This window comes from Nilaparvata lugens, chromosome Y (genome assembly GCF_014356525.2).
Source record: "Nilaparvata lugens isolate BPH chromosome Y, ASM1435652v1, whole genome shotgun sequence".
NCBI classification, from domain to species: domain Eukaryota; kingdom Metazoa; phylum Arthropoda; class Insecta; order Hemiptera; family Delphacidae; genus Nilaparvata; species Nilaparvata lugens.
Window position 1 is genome coordinate 8433753 of NC_052519.1, and position 14523 is coordinate 8448275.

At 36.7% G+C, this 14523-nt stretch overlaps 1 protein-coding gene across 1 annotated transcript in view; it reads right to left on the reverse strand.

Moving 5' to 3' along the window:
* Positions 1-193: 193 nt before the first annotated feature.
* The window catches only part of LOC120355279, a 17063-nt gene continuing 2733 nt past the window's right edge, over positions 194-14523 (reverse strand). The window contains exon 2 of the mRNA XM_039443627.1: positions 194-477. Within this exon, the coding sequence (XP_039299561.1) occupies positions 347-477 (131 nt within the window). The 3' untranslated portion in view covers positions 194-346. The remainder of the gene's footprint in view (positions 478-14523) is intronic.

Here is a 14523-nt window from a genome sequence, read left to right on the forward strand (position 1 = left end):
TTACTCTAATATTGGCATATGGAGGAGACTCCTTTTTCCTTTTATATTATCCTTGAAATGCAAATTCAAAAACCTTGTATATATCGGTCTGTCAGTTGCGACTGACAGTTCCGACTGGTGGCGGTGGTGGGATGACTGGTGGCGATGGTGGGGCGACTGGTGACAAAGGTGGGCTGACTGGCGGCGGTGGTGGGGTGATGGGCGGCGTCTTTACAGCACGGTGCAAAGACCTCAACTGATGATGACCGCTTCCAAAAAGTCTTGCGATGTGAATGTAGGGTGAAGACATGTGCGCAGATTGTATGCACAGTGGATTTGTTGACACTTCCTGGCATGAGGTATGACGTCACTTTTCAAGCAATTTTCTCAGTATGCTATACTGAGATGCATCACCATCTATTTTATAGTCATTGATCATATCAGCAAGCTCATCATTTGATAAGGGACATGACCGTTTAGCAGGGATAGTACTGCTTCCTGACTCATTGACTTTATCAATGAGCTCATCATGTGATGAGGAATGTAGCCATTTAGCTGTTGTAGTACTGCTAGCTGCCTGAACCTTGGGAATTTCTTGGGAGTCAATCATCTCTTCCTCCACATCATAATCCTCCTCCTCCTCCTCCTCCTCCTCTGCCTCCTCATCCTTCTCCTCATCAATGTGTGCTAGAGTGGGGATCTTGTAATGTCCATGTGCAAGAGTTGTAATTCCATCATCTAGAATATACCTCTTCTCATCAGCTTACCTCAGTGCCTTCTTTCTCATGACTTGAGTCATGATCTGATGTTTCCTAGTGCCAAACATCACTTGTTCTCTATAGATATCCTCATCACCATATAGACAATCTAGATAGTCTTGGAAGCCTATGTAACATTCAGCATCTGGATGCATTTTTGAGAGTTCTCGCCCAAGTATTGGTCTCCTCACTCCTTTAGCTTTCTTTATCAATCCACTTGTCAGCTGATTTGGATCACTATTGTAACACCTACAGGCATATAGCTTTGATCGTAGGCCTACATACTCAAGTGGCGCTTGGCCAGCATATTTGTCTTTGAACTTTCCAAGCACCATTTTGTTTGCATCCGAGTAGCATGGGTGGTCTGCAGGGTACTCTGAAGTGTCAAAGATATTTTTCAGTTGCTGGTTGTTGATGATGTCGTTGTACATGTCTCTGTCTTGACAAGGTAGAATAAGCTGTCAGTATCCTGATAAAGCAGTTGCAGGTTCTCTTTGTACGTAGGTTTCATCACATCGTAGTGGAACTGGTACATAAGGGTCTTGCTTATGTCCAACACTGTCAAACCAATGTAGATAGGTTTGTTCAGCTTTACTTTTTCCTTATGCATCGTAACAGCGCAAATATTCTCACCAAATATGATGCGGTCCTTGTACACTGGTCGAGCAATCAGTTTCTTTAATCGCTTCTCATCATTCACTAGCTCCATGCTCATTCTTTTTCGCACATTCTCCATTGTCTTGCCAAAAACTGTGTTGTTCATGAGTTTGAAGAAATTTTTGTCAAACTTGTTCTTTGACTGTTGTCGAAGTCTGGTGTTTAGCATGATGTAGGGTGCTAGGAAGTCCTCCTGCTCAAACCTTACACCTCGATGAACTTTAGTGATTTTCAATCCATGTTGTACTGCCTGTTTTAGGGTGCGGTAGTGACATACATAATGTTCGCGATTGCTTAGAGCTGTCATGAGTCGTACATGATTAGATTTAAGAGTTTTTTTGTTCTCTGCCAGGAATGGGAAGTCATTGTGCTCATCTTGCAATTCAGAATGGTACTCAATGTCCACCTCCAAGATGTAGCCAATCTTTTGAACATCTCCAACACCCTCTATACCTCTGCTCACCCCCTCCAACTCATCTTTCTTCATCTACTGGAATTTCCGGCATGGAAGTGGTTGGCACATTGCCCAGCCGTACAGGTTGTTCGCATCTGTGTACAGGAGATATGATGTAGGCTTCTCGGGGTCAATAGGCGCTCCTGTGTAGGCATTGTTGGCTACAGCATAACGGTGTATACAATTTGTTATTCCTCCTCTGATACCTCGCTCAATAAACATGTACATGTCATAGTCAGTAAGGAGCTCAAGCTCGACTTTAGTATATTTCAGCATGACATCAAAGGAAAAGCCTGGAGATGTAAAGTAGTGTGCACAATCCAAACCATAAGTCTTCATGCATACATCACGGAAGCTCTCAAAGACATCGGCCAACAGGAGAACATCTGTTTTCAAGTATAGGTCACTGTACTCTCCCAGAGTTCTACAACTGAATTGGTTCCACACAGTTTGAGCATGTTCATAATCATCACTGCTAACACTCCTATCAACCAGCTTGCTGAAAAATGCCTCTTTGGGCAGTAGCAATGTTTCTTCAAGTCTCTGCCATGAATCGCAGTAGTCGTATGGAAACACTCCTTTCCTTGAGACAAGGCTCAATTTGTTTCCAAACACCTTGGCAGTATGTTGCAGCACTTTGGACAAGTCTTCCAGATTCAATGCTGATTTGACTAGGTTGGTGACCAGATTGTCTAAACTATCAGGTGTAAACCGGAATGTATAGATGAATCGAAGGTGCATTTTTGGAGATATTCGTTTGGTGAATGATATATACTTTTCCGACGAGTTTGGGATGACAAACAGCCGATCCTCATCTCTACCCAGCTCTGGAATAATGAGATGTGTATTGTAGTTTGAAGAGTTGTGGAGAAACACTGGTATGAATTGTCGCTGTCGCTGCAGGTTGCATTCATGACACAATGCATTCCGGTAGATACCAGTTATATGACAATGGTCATACACCTCATCTTTATTGAACCGCTCATTGCAGGCCTCACAGAAATCGGCTGCATTATATCATGCTTGCTCTCTTTTGGTTAGTGGGAGCAACTTGATATTCCTACAGTCAATTGCCTCATCTAAATCTTTCGCATACATGGTGAGGGTCTTCATGAAATGTTTGGCGGCTTCAGGACCCCTGTAGACAATCGGCTCATGAGGGATTAGGTTAGTGATTGTTAGCCAGGAATCTTCCAAATATGGGTCCCGCACAAAGTATAAGCAGTAACTCATTGCCCGATGATACTGGATAACTTTGGTAGCTTTACCAATCCATTGTTCATTGTCTCCATCAGGTTTCTCCAGGATGCACTCAAAATCGGTGTATGCTCTATACTTTTGCACATGTTTCTCAAACTTTAAGGTTGGAGGTTCACCATCTTTTCCAACCTGTAGCATGATGATTATTGCTGTATTATTGCTAGCACAATACTCCTCATGCTCAGCCATCCTGCGTTCTCCATCTCTGTTGAGGGTGTAATGGGTGAAACATCATCTGCAGATGATAATTTTACTTTTACGTTTTGTGAGTTGGGATCTCACAAGTCTTTCAAAATTTTTAATGTAGCAGTAGTGGCTATTTGATTTATGTTCATTGTCATCCTCAAGGGTGCTGTTTTTATCATCATCCTTACTCTCACAGAGGAGGAGAAGATCAAAGTGATCTGCCTTCATTGCATTTCCAACTCTTCTTGGAAATATAACGTTCTTCTCATCCACACCATAAATATTAACTGATACCTCCGGATTATCTTTCTCAAATATATCGATTTGACTGATGGTAGTGGGAAATCCGATGCCAGAAAAGTTGTATCTCTCTTCCAATTGATGGTATCGGTTGTTGACTCGTTCAGGATTACTGCCTTGTACATGTTTGGCGAGGATAGCCCATTTGAAACATTGCTGGTCCTTGTTTATAGGATTGATGATTGCCTTTTGTGCTGATAGAAGAGGTGGAAGACTGATGTAGGATGATCCACGCAGGGGAATATGTTTGCTAATCCTGATGAGCAATCCATCAATGATAAGCAAACTCCATCCACTGGAATTTCCTTTGAATTTTGACTCCTCATCCAGTAGGGTCATGCACACTTGGTTGATGATGTCTGGAAGATTGATGATACTGAAGATGGTATAGTTTGGAGTTTTGAAGGTGACATTCTGAAACTCTTCTTGTTCGAAGAAGGTCTTATCAAGGGTGCTGCGGAAATATGTTGCCTCCAATACTAGATTGAACTTCATTGCTCCATGTTTCTGCAGTTGCTGACTGATGATGTGAACAATTTTATCCTTCAGACAACTCAGAAAGGTGTGGAAATCTTTGGCAGGCTCATCCTTGTATGCATTATTGTAGTATAGAGTCGTGAGTCGGGATTTAAATGCCTTCTCCAGAACAACAAACTCGTCCACTGAGTTTGCTGTTTGTTGACATCGTGCAGCTTTGCTCATCTGGAACAATGCAAAACAATATTGTATAAGTATGGTATGCAGTATTCAACTCTATATATTTATACCTTCATCACTATCAATAGATGTTGGGGATGAAGGCGGTGAATCAGTATCAATATCTAGGATCGGGGATGGGGGTTCATAGGTGTTTATATTAAATGTTCTAGGGGATGATGGTCGGGAGCTGTATGGTTGGGTGGGGGAAATGTGAATGGGGTCCAGGATCTACTTCATGATAGGGGATCTACTTCTATGTCTGAAACGACATACACACTATCAATGTCAAACATACTGTGGGTACAGCCTAATTCTATGGTAAAGACTTGTTATAAGTAGAGGGATTTTGAGATCACTGACGGGTTTTTTTGCTCCAAAACCCCCTCCCCCCTCTCCCCCCTCGTCCATCCCGCCTCCCCTTCCCACGCCTGTAGGGTGGGGGGTGTTCTAAAAATAGATATCCCCTTCCCCTTGCCCAGTGGTGGTGAGGGGGTTGAAAAGAGAGAGATATATCTTTCTCTCTCTCTCTTTCTCTCTCCCCTTCCCCTTGCCTAGTGGAGGTGAGGGGGTTGAAGAGAGATATCTCTCTCTCTCTCCCCTTCCCCCTCCCCAGGTGAGGGAGAAAAATTTCCCTTTTAGGAGGAAAAATTCCCTCTCTATACTGACAGATTAAAGTGAATCCATATTTCTACATCTAATGCTATACTGACAGATTGAAGTGAATGCTGGATGAGGGAAAAAAATCTCTTCAAGAGGGAAAAATTCCCTTGGTGACAGATTAAAGTGAATCCATATTTCTACATCTAATGCTATACTGACAGATTGAAGTGAATTGAGAAATTCTCTCTCTCTCCCAGTATAGATGAGAGAAAATTTCCTTTGAGGGGAAAAATTCTCTACTGACAGATTATAGTGAATCCATATTTCTACATCTAATGCTATACTGTCAAATTAAAGTGAATGCTAGATGAGGGAAAAATTCCCTTGGTGACAGATTAAAGTGAATCCATATTTCTACATCTAATGCTGCACTGACAGATTGAAGTGAATTAAGAAATTCTCTCTCTCACATCTAATGCTATACTAGTGAATCTCTACAATGATCTAAGTTCTTTTACATTTTTTATCTGCAATATCGTACAAGCATTTCCAAAGTTCATCGGAATTTTTAACAACAGATGACAAATCATTTGTACAATCATAATGTAGATGGCCGCTGTCTAGAATATTGAGCAGTTCAAAAATCTCAGATAAAATCGAAAAATGTACATTTTCTGTTTTTGTTAACGGTAAATCAACATCTTGACATCCTGTTGGAAATTTAATATTCTTCGCAATTGAATCAAATTCGTTAAATGAAATTGACATCAAGAGACGAGTTAATTTCTTGAATTTTGAAAAACCATAACACTGCATGTTAACGGCTTCCCAGATTTTGACATGTGTCGAATGAGGGGAATAGCGAAAGATATATCTCTCTTTCTAAATTGATGAGATGCACGTGTTATAGAGGCTCGTGTCTGTATAAAAAAGATCACACCACACGTGTTGTCAGGTCTAGCTCTAAGCAGCAACTAAACTAAAAATTGTGAATGGGATATTGGAATGAAAAATCATTTGAAGGCAGAAAACGTTTCTTTGCACATTCCAGCAGCAACACAACTATTCATAATTTCATCTTCAATTTTAATTAGCTTATCTATACACAAATTATGAGGACGATAATAACATAGATAGTCTCTTATGTCATTTAAATAACCGTGCTTAGAAAAATGTCTTTCAATTGTTTTGCCAAACTATAATTTTCAGGAGTTGATTTCCTAATTGCACTTTCACACTCATCGTACCAATCAATACAGTTTTTTAACCTCACTTCCAATTCGTTGTCGGCAGCCAACCACTTTCTCGGATCCATGTTGTTGAGCGAATGAACAAAACTAAGTGTAGGCAGGAACTATTATAGAGTAATTAAGTGGTCTTTCTTCATTAATTGTCGACAGACAACATGTACGTGCTTTATGCAGTCTCAATGCATGTAAGCAATAACACATTGTAGATCCTTTCTGTTGTAGAAGAATCCATAACGAGCAAAGTTTCTTTTCTGTGAATTTGTGTACATCGCCGTCATTTTCATACTTTGCATTCGATTGTTTTTGCACAAGAAATTATTTGTTTGATACATATTTTTAAACAACAAAGAATTATAATGTTGAGCACTGAACAAAGCACATCGTCCATCTGGTCTATTTTTATGAATGTTACACACAGCATAACACCATGACACCACCACATGGAGTACACCACCGGCTTTGGTGTACTTGCTTCATAATAGGAACTATCAAGATCGCACTGAATACCAATAGAGCGAGTTTGTGGCTTGTCCAAAATATCAGAACACAAAGAATAGGACATGTTGCCTGTTCAAGGTGAAACTGATGATGAACTAAATTGAGCAGAATGCACACCTTATATAGGCGGTGCGCAAATTACTGAACTTCTTTCACCATGCTCGTCAGAGGTGTGTACTCCATCACACGATCGCTAATTAAAACGCAATACGCGGAAGTATTTGCAGGTACTGCACTATTAAATTCCATTTCAATACGTCGATGATTTCAAATGACTTGGTTGGTGTGAAGAATCTACAACAATCAGCGGTGTTGATTCACAAAACGTTTTAAAGTCAATTTCTGTTCCGAGTCGCTATTGATTGAATGATTATAATACGAGGGCGCGAAATCCAGGAACATGCGGTATAATACCTCCTTCTTACCTAGCAGATTTTCATATGGATGATACTCGCTGTTCAAATATACTTTAACATTGTAAATACCACAGCTATCGAAATTAGATATTGATTTTTTAATTTTATTCTTACGATCAGTTTGAAATGCAATTATAACATATTTTGGACTATCAAAACTCGATGTGGTACGAACTGCCCAAGAATGGTTAAGTGAATTTTGCAAATTTGGTAATTCACAAATTTCCCAATGCCGGAAACCTAATTTCAGTGGAGTGTCAGCATCGAGCAGTCTCAAAAATTTCAGTCTTACATGATCTTCTAAAGTTATGTAGGGAATTCTCCATTGCAGTTTTGTAATTTTCACACTAATGCTTGTTCCACTTGTAGACTCAACACAATTTAGGTCTGTCGGTGACCTCAATAAGACGAGTTCCTGTTTCAAATTTAAAATTATTCTTTGAAAATCTTCAAAAAATGGGAGGATTAATTTCAGCGGTACACAGAAAGTGAATTTATTATCCGTTAGCTCATATCCTGCTCTGTCAAAACCAGCCAAGTGATATGTGTTTTTATCGAGAGTATTCTTCACTAGAAAAGCTTTAATTGTGGATGTTAATCCAATCAATCTTGATTTAGAAATTTGTTGACCTGCTAATTCATATCGTATTTTGTCAAAAAGGTTGCCAATTACGTTACTGCTTAATTTATAGTCTGCAGCAACTGGTGCATCGGGTGCCCGGGTCTGTTCCCGTTTTGTACAGTTAACTGTTCCCTCAATAATATGAATGATTTACAAGGTAAAGAATAGACATCTAAAGAATTTATGCCAATACGTGCCTCGTCAGAGTTTTTTATTTCCTGTCCCGAATAAACTGTATGAGTGTGAAATTGGAATTAGTAATATCATTATAAAACTGAAGGTCTGTCTCCACATCCAGAATTTCACTAATTGCTGCCGCTCCCCCTCCTAACATTTCGCCAATCAACTATAAAACCCAACTTTTCTAATATTCTCGCGCTTTTAGCCGACAAAGCACGTTTGTTTTTAGGTGTTGACGCTATCGCGTTCCTTTCTCTAATGACTTGATTGTGCATGCACATATTCGAACGTGGGTTGGAAATAAGATAACCCATTACTTTTCACTTATGTGCAACCTAATTGTAATTGTATCTCCACGGAAATCAATAAACGATCCGTTCTGGTCCGTTACCTTTACATTAATAGTTTGAATTCGATGCGTATTCAAAGGTACATAAATAATCGGTGATGGTACTTCGTTTATTAAATAGCCGCTAGGAACCTTTGGCAAAAATTCATAGATTATATGTTTTTGTTTTCCGTCAGAGTAACTGCCACATGCTAAATTACACTCAATTACAATACTGTCAATGCTTGTTATGTTAACCAAATGTTTGGAATAATGCCATTTATTTGGCTGCAAAACAACATTATCAAAACCAAGTATCTTAGCAATCAATCAGAACGTGTTAAATCAATGGGTTTATCAGAATGAATTCCAATCTTCATAGTATTTGCGTTTGAATGTATAATAAGTTTATTCTTCTTCCCATCAATATTCAATTTATTCTTTAAAGATTTTATAATATCCTCAACTTCATATGCACCGGTATCCAACTCGATTAATCTATCGCCATATTTGAAGCTGGAATTTGTTCCTTTGTTAATGTTTGCAATACTATTATAACTAGGAAAATTAATCAATCCAATTTCCCATTCACGATTTTTATCCAATTCTATAATTTCTTGTAAATGTTCATAGAGGTTACTCGTGTTAGATCTTAATGTAATAACAACCATCTTGTGTGTTCAGCACAAACACTTAATTACAACTGATTTGCAAGAAACAATAATGTAAGATGACCACAAAAATCGCTATTTAATGGTTGCATATGCTCTACATTATAAAATATATTTACTCCATTTTCTTTTTTCCAATATTTGTCCAATTCGTAACTCATAAACAAACCTCTACCCAAACCGTGGATCCCACTGAGGGAGTTGAAGGAGGATCTACCGTACCGCATCATCGGAGCTCGAGAGGACACCAATTAACACGGTCAACGTGTAATTTTAAAAATAAGGAATGCAGGAAGCAAATGTGAGGTGTATCTACCTCAAAGATTTGCTTCCTGCATTACCAGAGGAAAAATAGAACATTTTAACATCAACTGTGAAAATTATGTGTTGCTAGTAACACATAAGTCGCCAAATTGGTCGGATATAAAAATTGTTAATGCTTAACAATTTTTATATCTGTATACAATTCGTCGACCTATGTGTTACGAATTGTATAGATGTATGTATGTGTGAAAGTAGTGTTCAATAAATTGTAATATTGTTTCTATAAAAATTGTTTTCAATTCTTACCTGTTGTTGTTGTTGATAAGTTCGTAATGAATAGTAGAAACACACAGAAGAAGAAATGGTTCAGCTGCTCAGTTGTGAATAAATTTCAATTTTTCATGATTCTCATGATGGTTAGCCTACATCATGGATTTTCTGAGATTTACATCATGGATTTTCGAGAAAATAAAAAAATTCAATTTTTCATGATTTTCATGATGGTTAGCCTACATCATGGATTTTCTGAGATTTACATCAAGGATTTTCGAGAAAATAAAAGATTTCAATATTTCATGATTTTCATGATGGTGTTACATCATGGTTTTTTAAGAAAATAAAAAATTTCAATTTTTCATGATTTTCATGATAGTTAGCCTACATCATGGATTTTCTGAGATTTACATCATGGATTTTCGAGAAAATAAAAAATTTCAATTTTTCATGATTTTCATGATGGTTAGCCTACATCATGGATTTTCTGAGATTTACATCAAGGATTTTCGAAAAAATAAAAAATTTCAATTTTTCATGATTTTCATGATGGTTAGCCTACATCATTGATTTTCTGAGATTTACATCATGGATTTTTGAGAAAAGAAAATTTTTCAATTTTTCATGATTTTCATGATGGTTAGCCTACATCATGGATTTTCTGAGATTTACATAATGGATTTTCAAAAAAAAAAAAATTTCAATTTTTCATGATTTTCATGATGGTGTTACATCATGGATTTTCGAGAAAATAAAAAATTTCAATTTTTCATGATTTTCATGATGGTGTTACATCATGGATTTCCGAGAGAATAAAAAAATTCATTTTTCATGATTTTCATGATGGTTAGCCTACATCATGGATTTTCTGAGATTTACATAATGGATTTTCGAGAAAATAAAAAAATTTCAATTCTTCATGATTTCCATGATGGTTAGCCCACATCATGGTTTTTCTGAGATTTACATCATGGATTTTCGAGAGAAAATAAAAGATTTCAATATTCATGATTTTCATGATGGTGTTACATCATGGATTTTCAAGAAAATAAAAAATTTCAATTTTTCATGATTTTCATGATAGTTAGCCTACATCATGGATTTTCTGAGATTTACATCATGGATTTTCGAGAAAATAAAAAATTTCAATTTTTCATGATTTTCATGATGGTTAGCCTACATCATGGATTTTCTGAGATTTACATCAAGGATTTTCGAAAAAATAAAAAATTTCAATTTTTCATGATTTTCATGATGGTTAGCCTACATCATTGATTTTCTGAGATTTACATCATGGATTTTTGAGAAAAGAAAATTTTTCAATTTTTCATGATTTTCATGATGGTTAGCCTACATCATGGATTTTCTGAGATTTACATAATGGATTTTCAAAAAAAAAAAAAATTTCAATTTTTCATGATTTTCATGATGGTGTTACATCATGGATTTTCGAGAAAATAAAAAAATTTCAATTTTTCATGATTTTCATGATGGTGTTACATCATGGATTTCCGAGAGAATAAAAAAATTCAATTTTTCATGATTTTCATGATGGTTAGCCTACATCATGGATTTTCTGAGATTTACATAATGGATTTTCGAGAAAATAAAAAATTTCAATTCTTCATGATTTCCATGATGGTTAGCCCACATCATGGTTTTTCTGAGATTTACATCATGGATTTTCGAGAAAATATAAAATTTCAATTTTTCATTATTTTCATTATGGTTAGCCTACATCATGGATTTTCTGAGATTCACATCATGGATTTTCGAGAAAATAAAAAATTTCAATTTTTCATGATGGTTAGCCTACATCATAGATTTTTTGAGATTTACATAATGGATTTTCGAGAAGTGAATGCTGGATGAGGGAAAAAAATCTCTTCGAGAGGGAAAAATTCCCTTGGTGACAGATTAAAGTGAATCCATATTTCTACATCTAATGCTATACTGACAGATTGAAGTGAATTGAGAAATTCTCTCTCTCTCCCAGTATAGATGAGGGAAAATTTCCCTTTGAGGGCAAAAATTCTCTACTGACAGATTATAGTGAATCCATATTTCTACATCTAATGCTATACTGTCAAATTAAAGTGAATGCTAGATGAGGGAAAAATTCCCTTGGTGACAGATTAAAGTGAATCCATATTTCTACATCTAATGCTATACTGACAGATTGAAGTGAATTGAGAAATTCTCTCTCTCACATCTAATGCTATACTAGTGAATCTCTACAATGATCTAAGTTCTTTTACATTTTTTATCTGCAATATCGTACAAGCATTTCCAAAGTTCATCGGAATTTTTAACAACAGATGACAAATCATTTGTACAATCATAATGTAGATGGCCGCTGTCTAGAATATTGAGCAGTTCAAAAATCTCAGATAAAATCGAAAAATGTACATTTTCTGTTTTTGTTAACGGTAAATCAACATCTTGACATCCTGTTGGAAATTTAATATTCTTCGCAATTGAATCAAATTCGTTAAATGAAATTGACATCAAGAGACGAGTTAATTTCTTGAATTTTGAAAAACCATAACACTGCATGTTAACGGCTTCCCAGATGTTTGACATGTGTCGAATGAGGGGAATAGCGAAAGATATATCTCTCTTTCTAAATTGATGAGATGCACGTGTTATAGAGGCTCGTGTCTGTATAAAAAAGATCACACCACACGTGTTGTCAGGTCTAGCTCTAAGCAGCAACTAAACTAAAAATTGTGAATGGGATATTGGAATGAAAAATCATTTGAAGGCAGAAAACGTTTCTTTGCACATTCCAGCAGCAACACAACTATTCATAATTTCATCTTCAATTTTAATTAGCTTATCTATACACAAATTATGAGGACGATAATAACATAGATAGTCTCTTATGTCATTTAAATTAACCGTGCTTAGAAAAATGTCTTTCAATTGTTTTGCCAAACTATAATTTTCAGGAGTTGATTTCCTAATTGCACTTTCACACTCATCGTACCAATCAATACAGTTTTTTAACCTCACTTCCAATTCGTTTGTCGGCAGCCAACTACTTTCTCGGATCCATGTTGTTGAGCGAATGAACAAAACTAAGTGTAGGCAGGAACTATTATAGAGTAATTAAGTGGTCTTTCTTCATTAATTGTCGACAGACAACATGTACGTGCTTTATGCAGTCTCAATGCATGTAAGCAATAAACACATTGTAGATCCTTTCCGTTGTAGAAGAATCCAAAACGAGCAAAGTTTCTTTTTCTGTGAATTCATGTACATCGCCGTCATTTTCATACTTTGCATTCGATTGTTTTCGCACAAGAAATTATTTGTTTGATACATATTTTTAAACAACAAAGAATTATAATGTTGAGCACTGAACAAAGCACATCGTCCATCTGGTCTATTTTTATGAATGTTACACACAGCATAACACCATGACACCACCACATGGAGTACACCACCGGCTTCAGTGTACTTGCTTCATAATAGGAACTATCAAGATCGCACTGAATACCAATAGAGCGAGTTTGTGGCTTGTCCAAAATATCAGAACACAAAGAATAGGACATGTTGCCTGTTCAAAGGTGAAACTGATGATGAACTAAATTGAGCAGAATGCACACCTTATATAGGCGGTGCGCAAATTACTGAACTTCTTTCACCATGCTCGTCAGAGGTGTGTACTCCATCACACGATCGCTAATTAAAACGCAATACGCGGAAGTATTTGCAGGTACTGCACTATTAAATTCCATTTCAATACGTCGATGATTTCAAATGACTTGGTTGGTGTGAAGAATCTACAACAATCAGCGGTGTTGATTCACAAAACGTTTTAAAGTCAATTTCTGTTCCGAGTCGCTATTGATTGAATGATTATAATACGAGGGCGCGAAATCCAGGAACATGCGGTATAATACCTCCTTCTTACCTAGCAGATTTTCATATGGATGATACTCGCTGTTCAAATATACTTTAACATTGTAAATACCACAGCTATCGAAATTAGATATTGATTTTTTAATTTTATTCTTACGATCAGTTTGAAATGCAATTATACATATTTTGGACTATCAAAACTCGATGTGGTACGAACTGCCCAAGAATGGTTAAGTGAATTTTGCAAATTTGGTAATCACAAATTTCCCAATGCCGGAAACCTAATTTCAGTGGAGTGTCAGCATCGAGCAGTCTCAAAAATTTCAGTCTTACATGATCTTCTAAAGTTATGTAGGGCATTCTCCATTGCAGTTTTGTAATTTTCCACTAAGCTTGTTCCACTTGTAGACTCAACACAATTTTGTCTGTCGGTGACCTCAATAAGACGAGTTCTGTTTCAAATTTAAAATTATTCTTTGAAAATCTTCAAAAATGGGAGGATAATTTCAGCGGTACACAGAAAGTGAATTTATTATCCGTTAGCTCATATCCTGCTCTGTCAAAACCAGCCAAGTGATATGTGTTTTTATCGAGAGTATTCTTCACTAGAATAGCTTTAATTGTGGATGTTAATCCAATCAATCTTGATTTAGAAATTTGCTGACCTGCTAATTCATATCGTATTTCGTCAAAAAGGTTGCCGATTACGTTACTGCTTAATTTATAGTCTGCAGCAACTGGTGCATCGGGTGCCCGGGTCTGTTCCCGGTTTTGTACAGTTAACTGTTCCCTCAATCAATATGAATGATTTACAAGGTAAAGAATAGACATCTAAAGAATTTATGCCAATACGTGCCTCGTCAGAGTTTTTTATTTCCTGTCCCGAATAAACTGTATGAGTGTGAAATTGGAATTTAGTAATATCATTATAAAACTGAAGGTCTGTCTCCACATCCAGAATTTCACTAATTGCTGCCGCTCCCCCTCCTAACATTTCGCCAATCAACTATAAAACCCAACTTTTCTAATATTCTCGCGCTTTTAGCCGACAAAGCACGTTTGTTTTTAGGTGTTGACGCTATCGCGTTCCTTTCTCTAATGACTTGATTGTGCATGCACATATTCGAACGTGGGTTGAAAATAAGATAACCCATTACTTTTCACTTATGTGCAACCTAATTGTAATTGTATCTCCACGGAAATCAATAAACGATCCGTTCTGGTCCGTTACCTTTACATTAATAGTTTGAATTCGATGCGT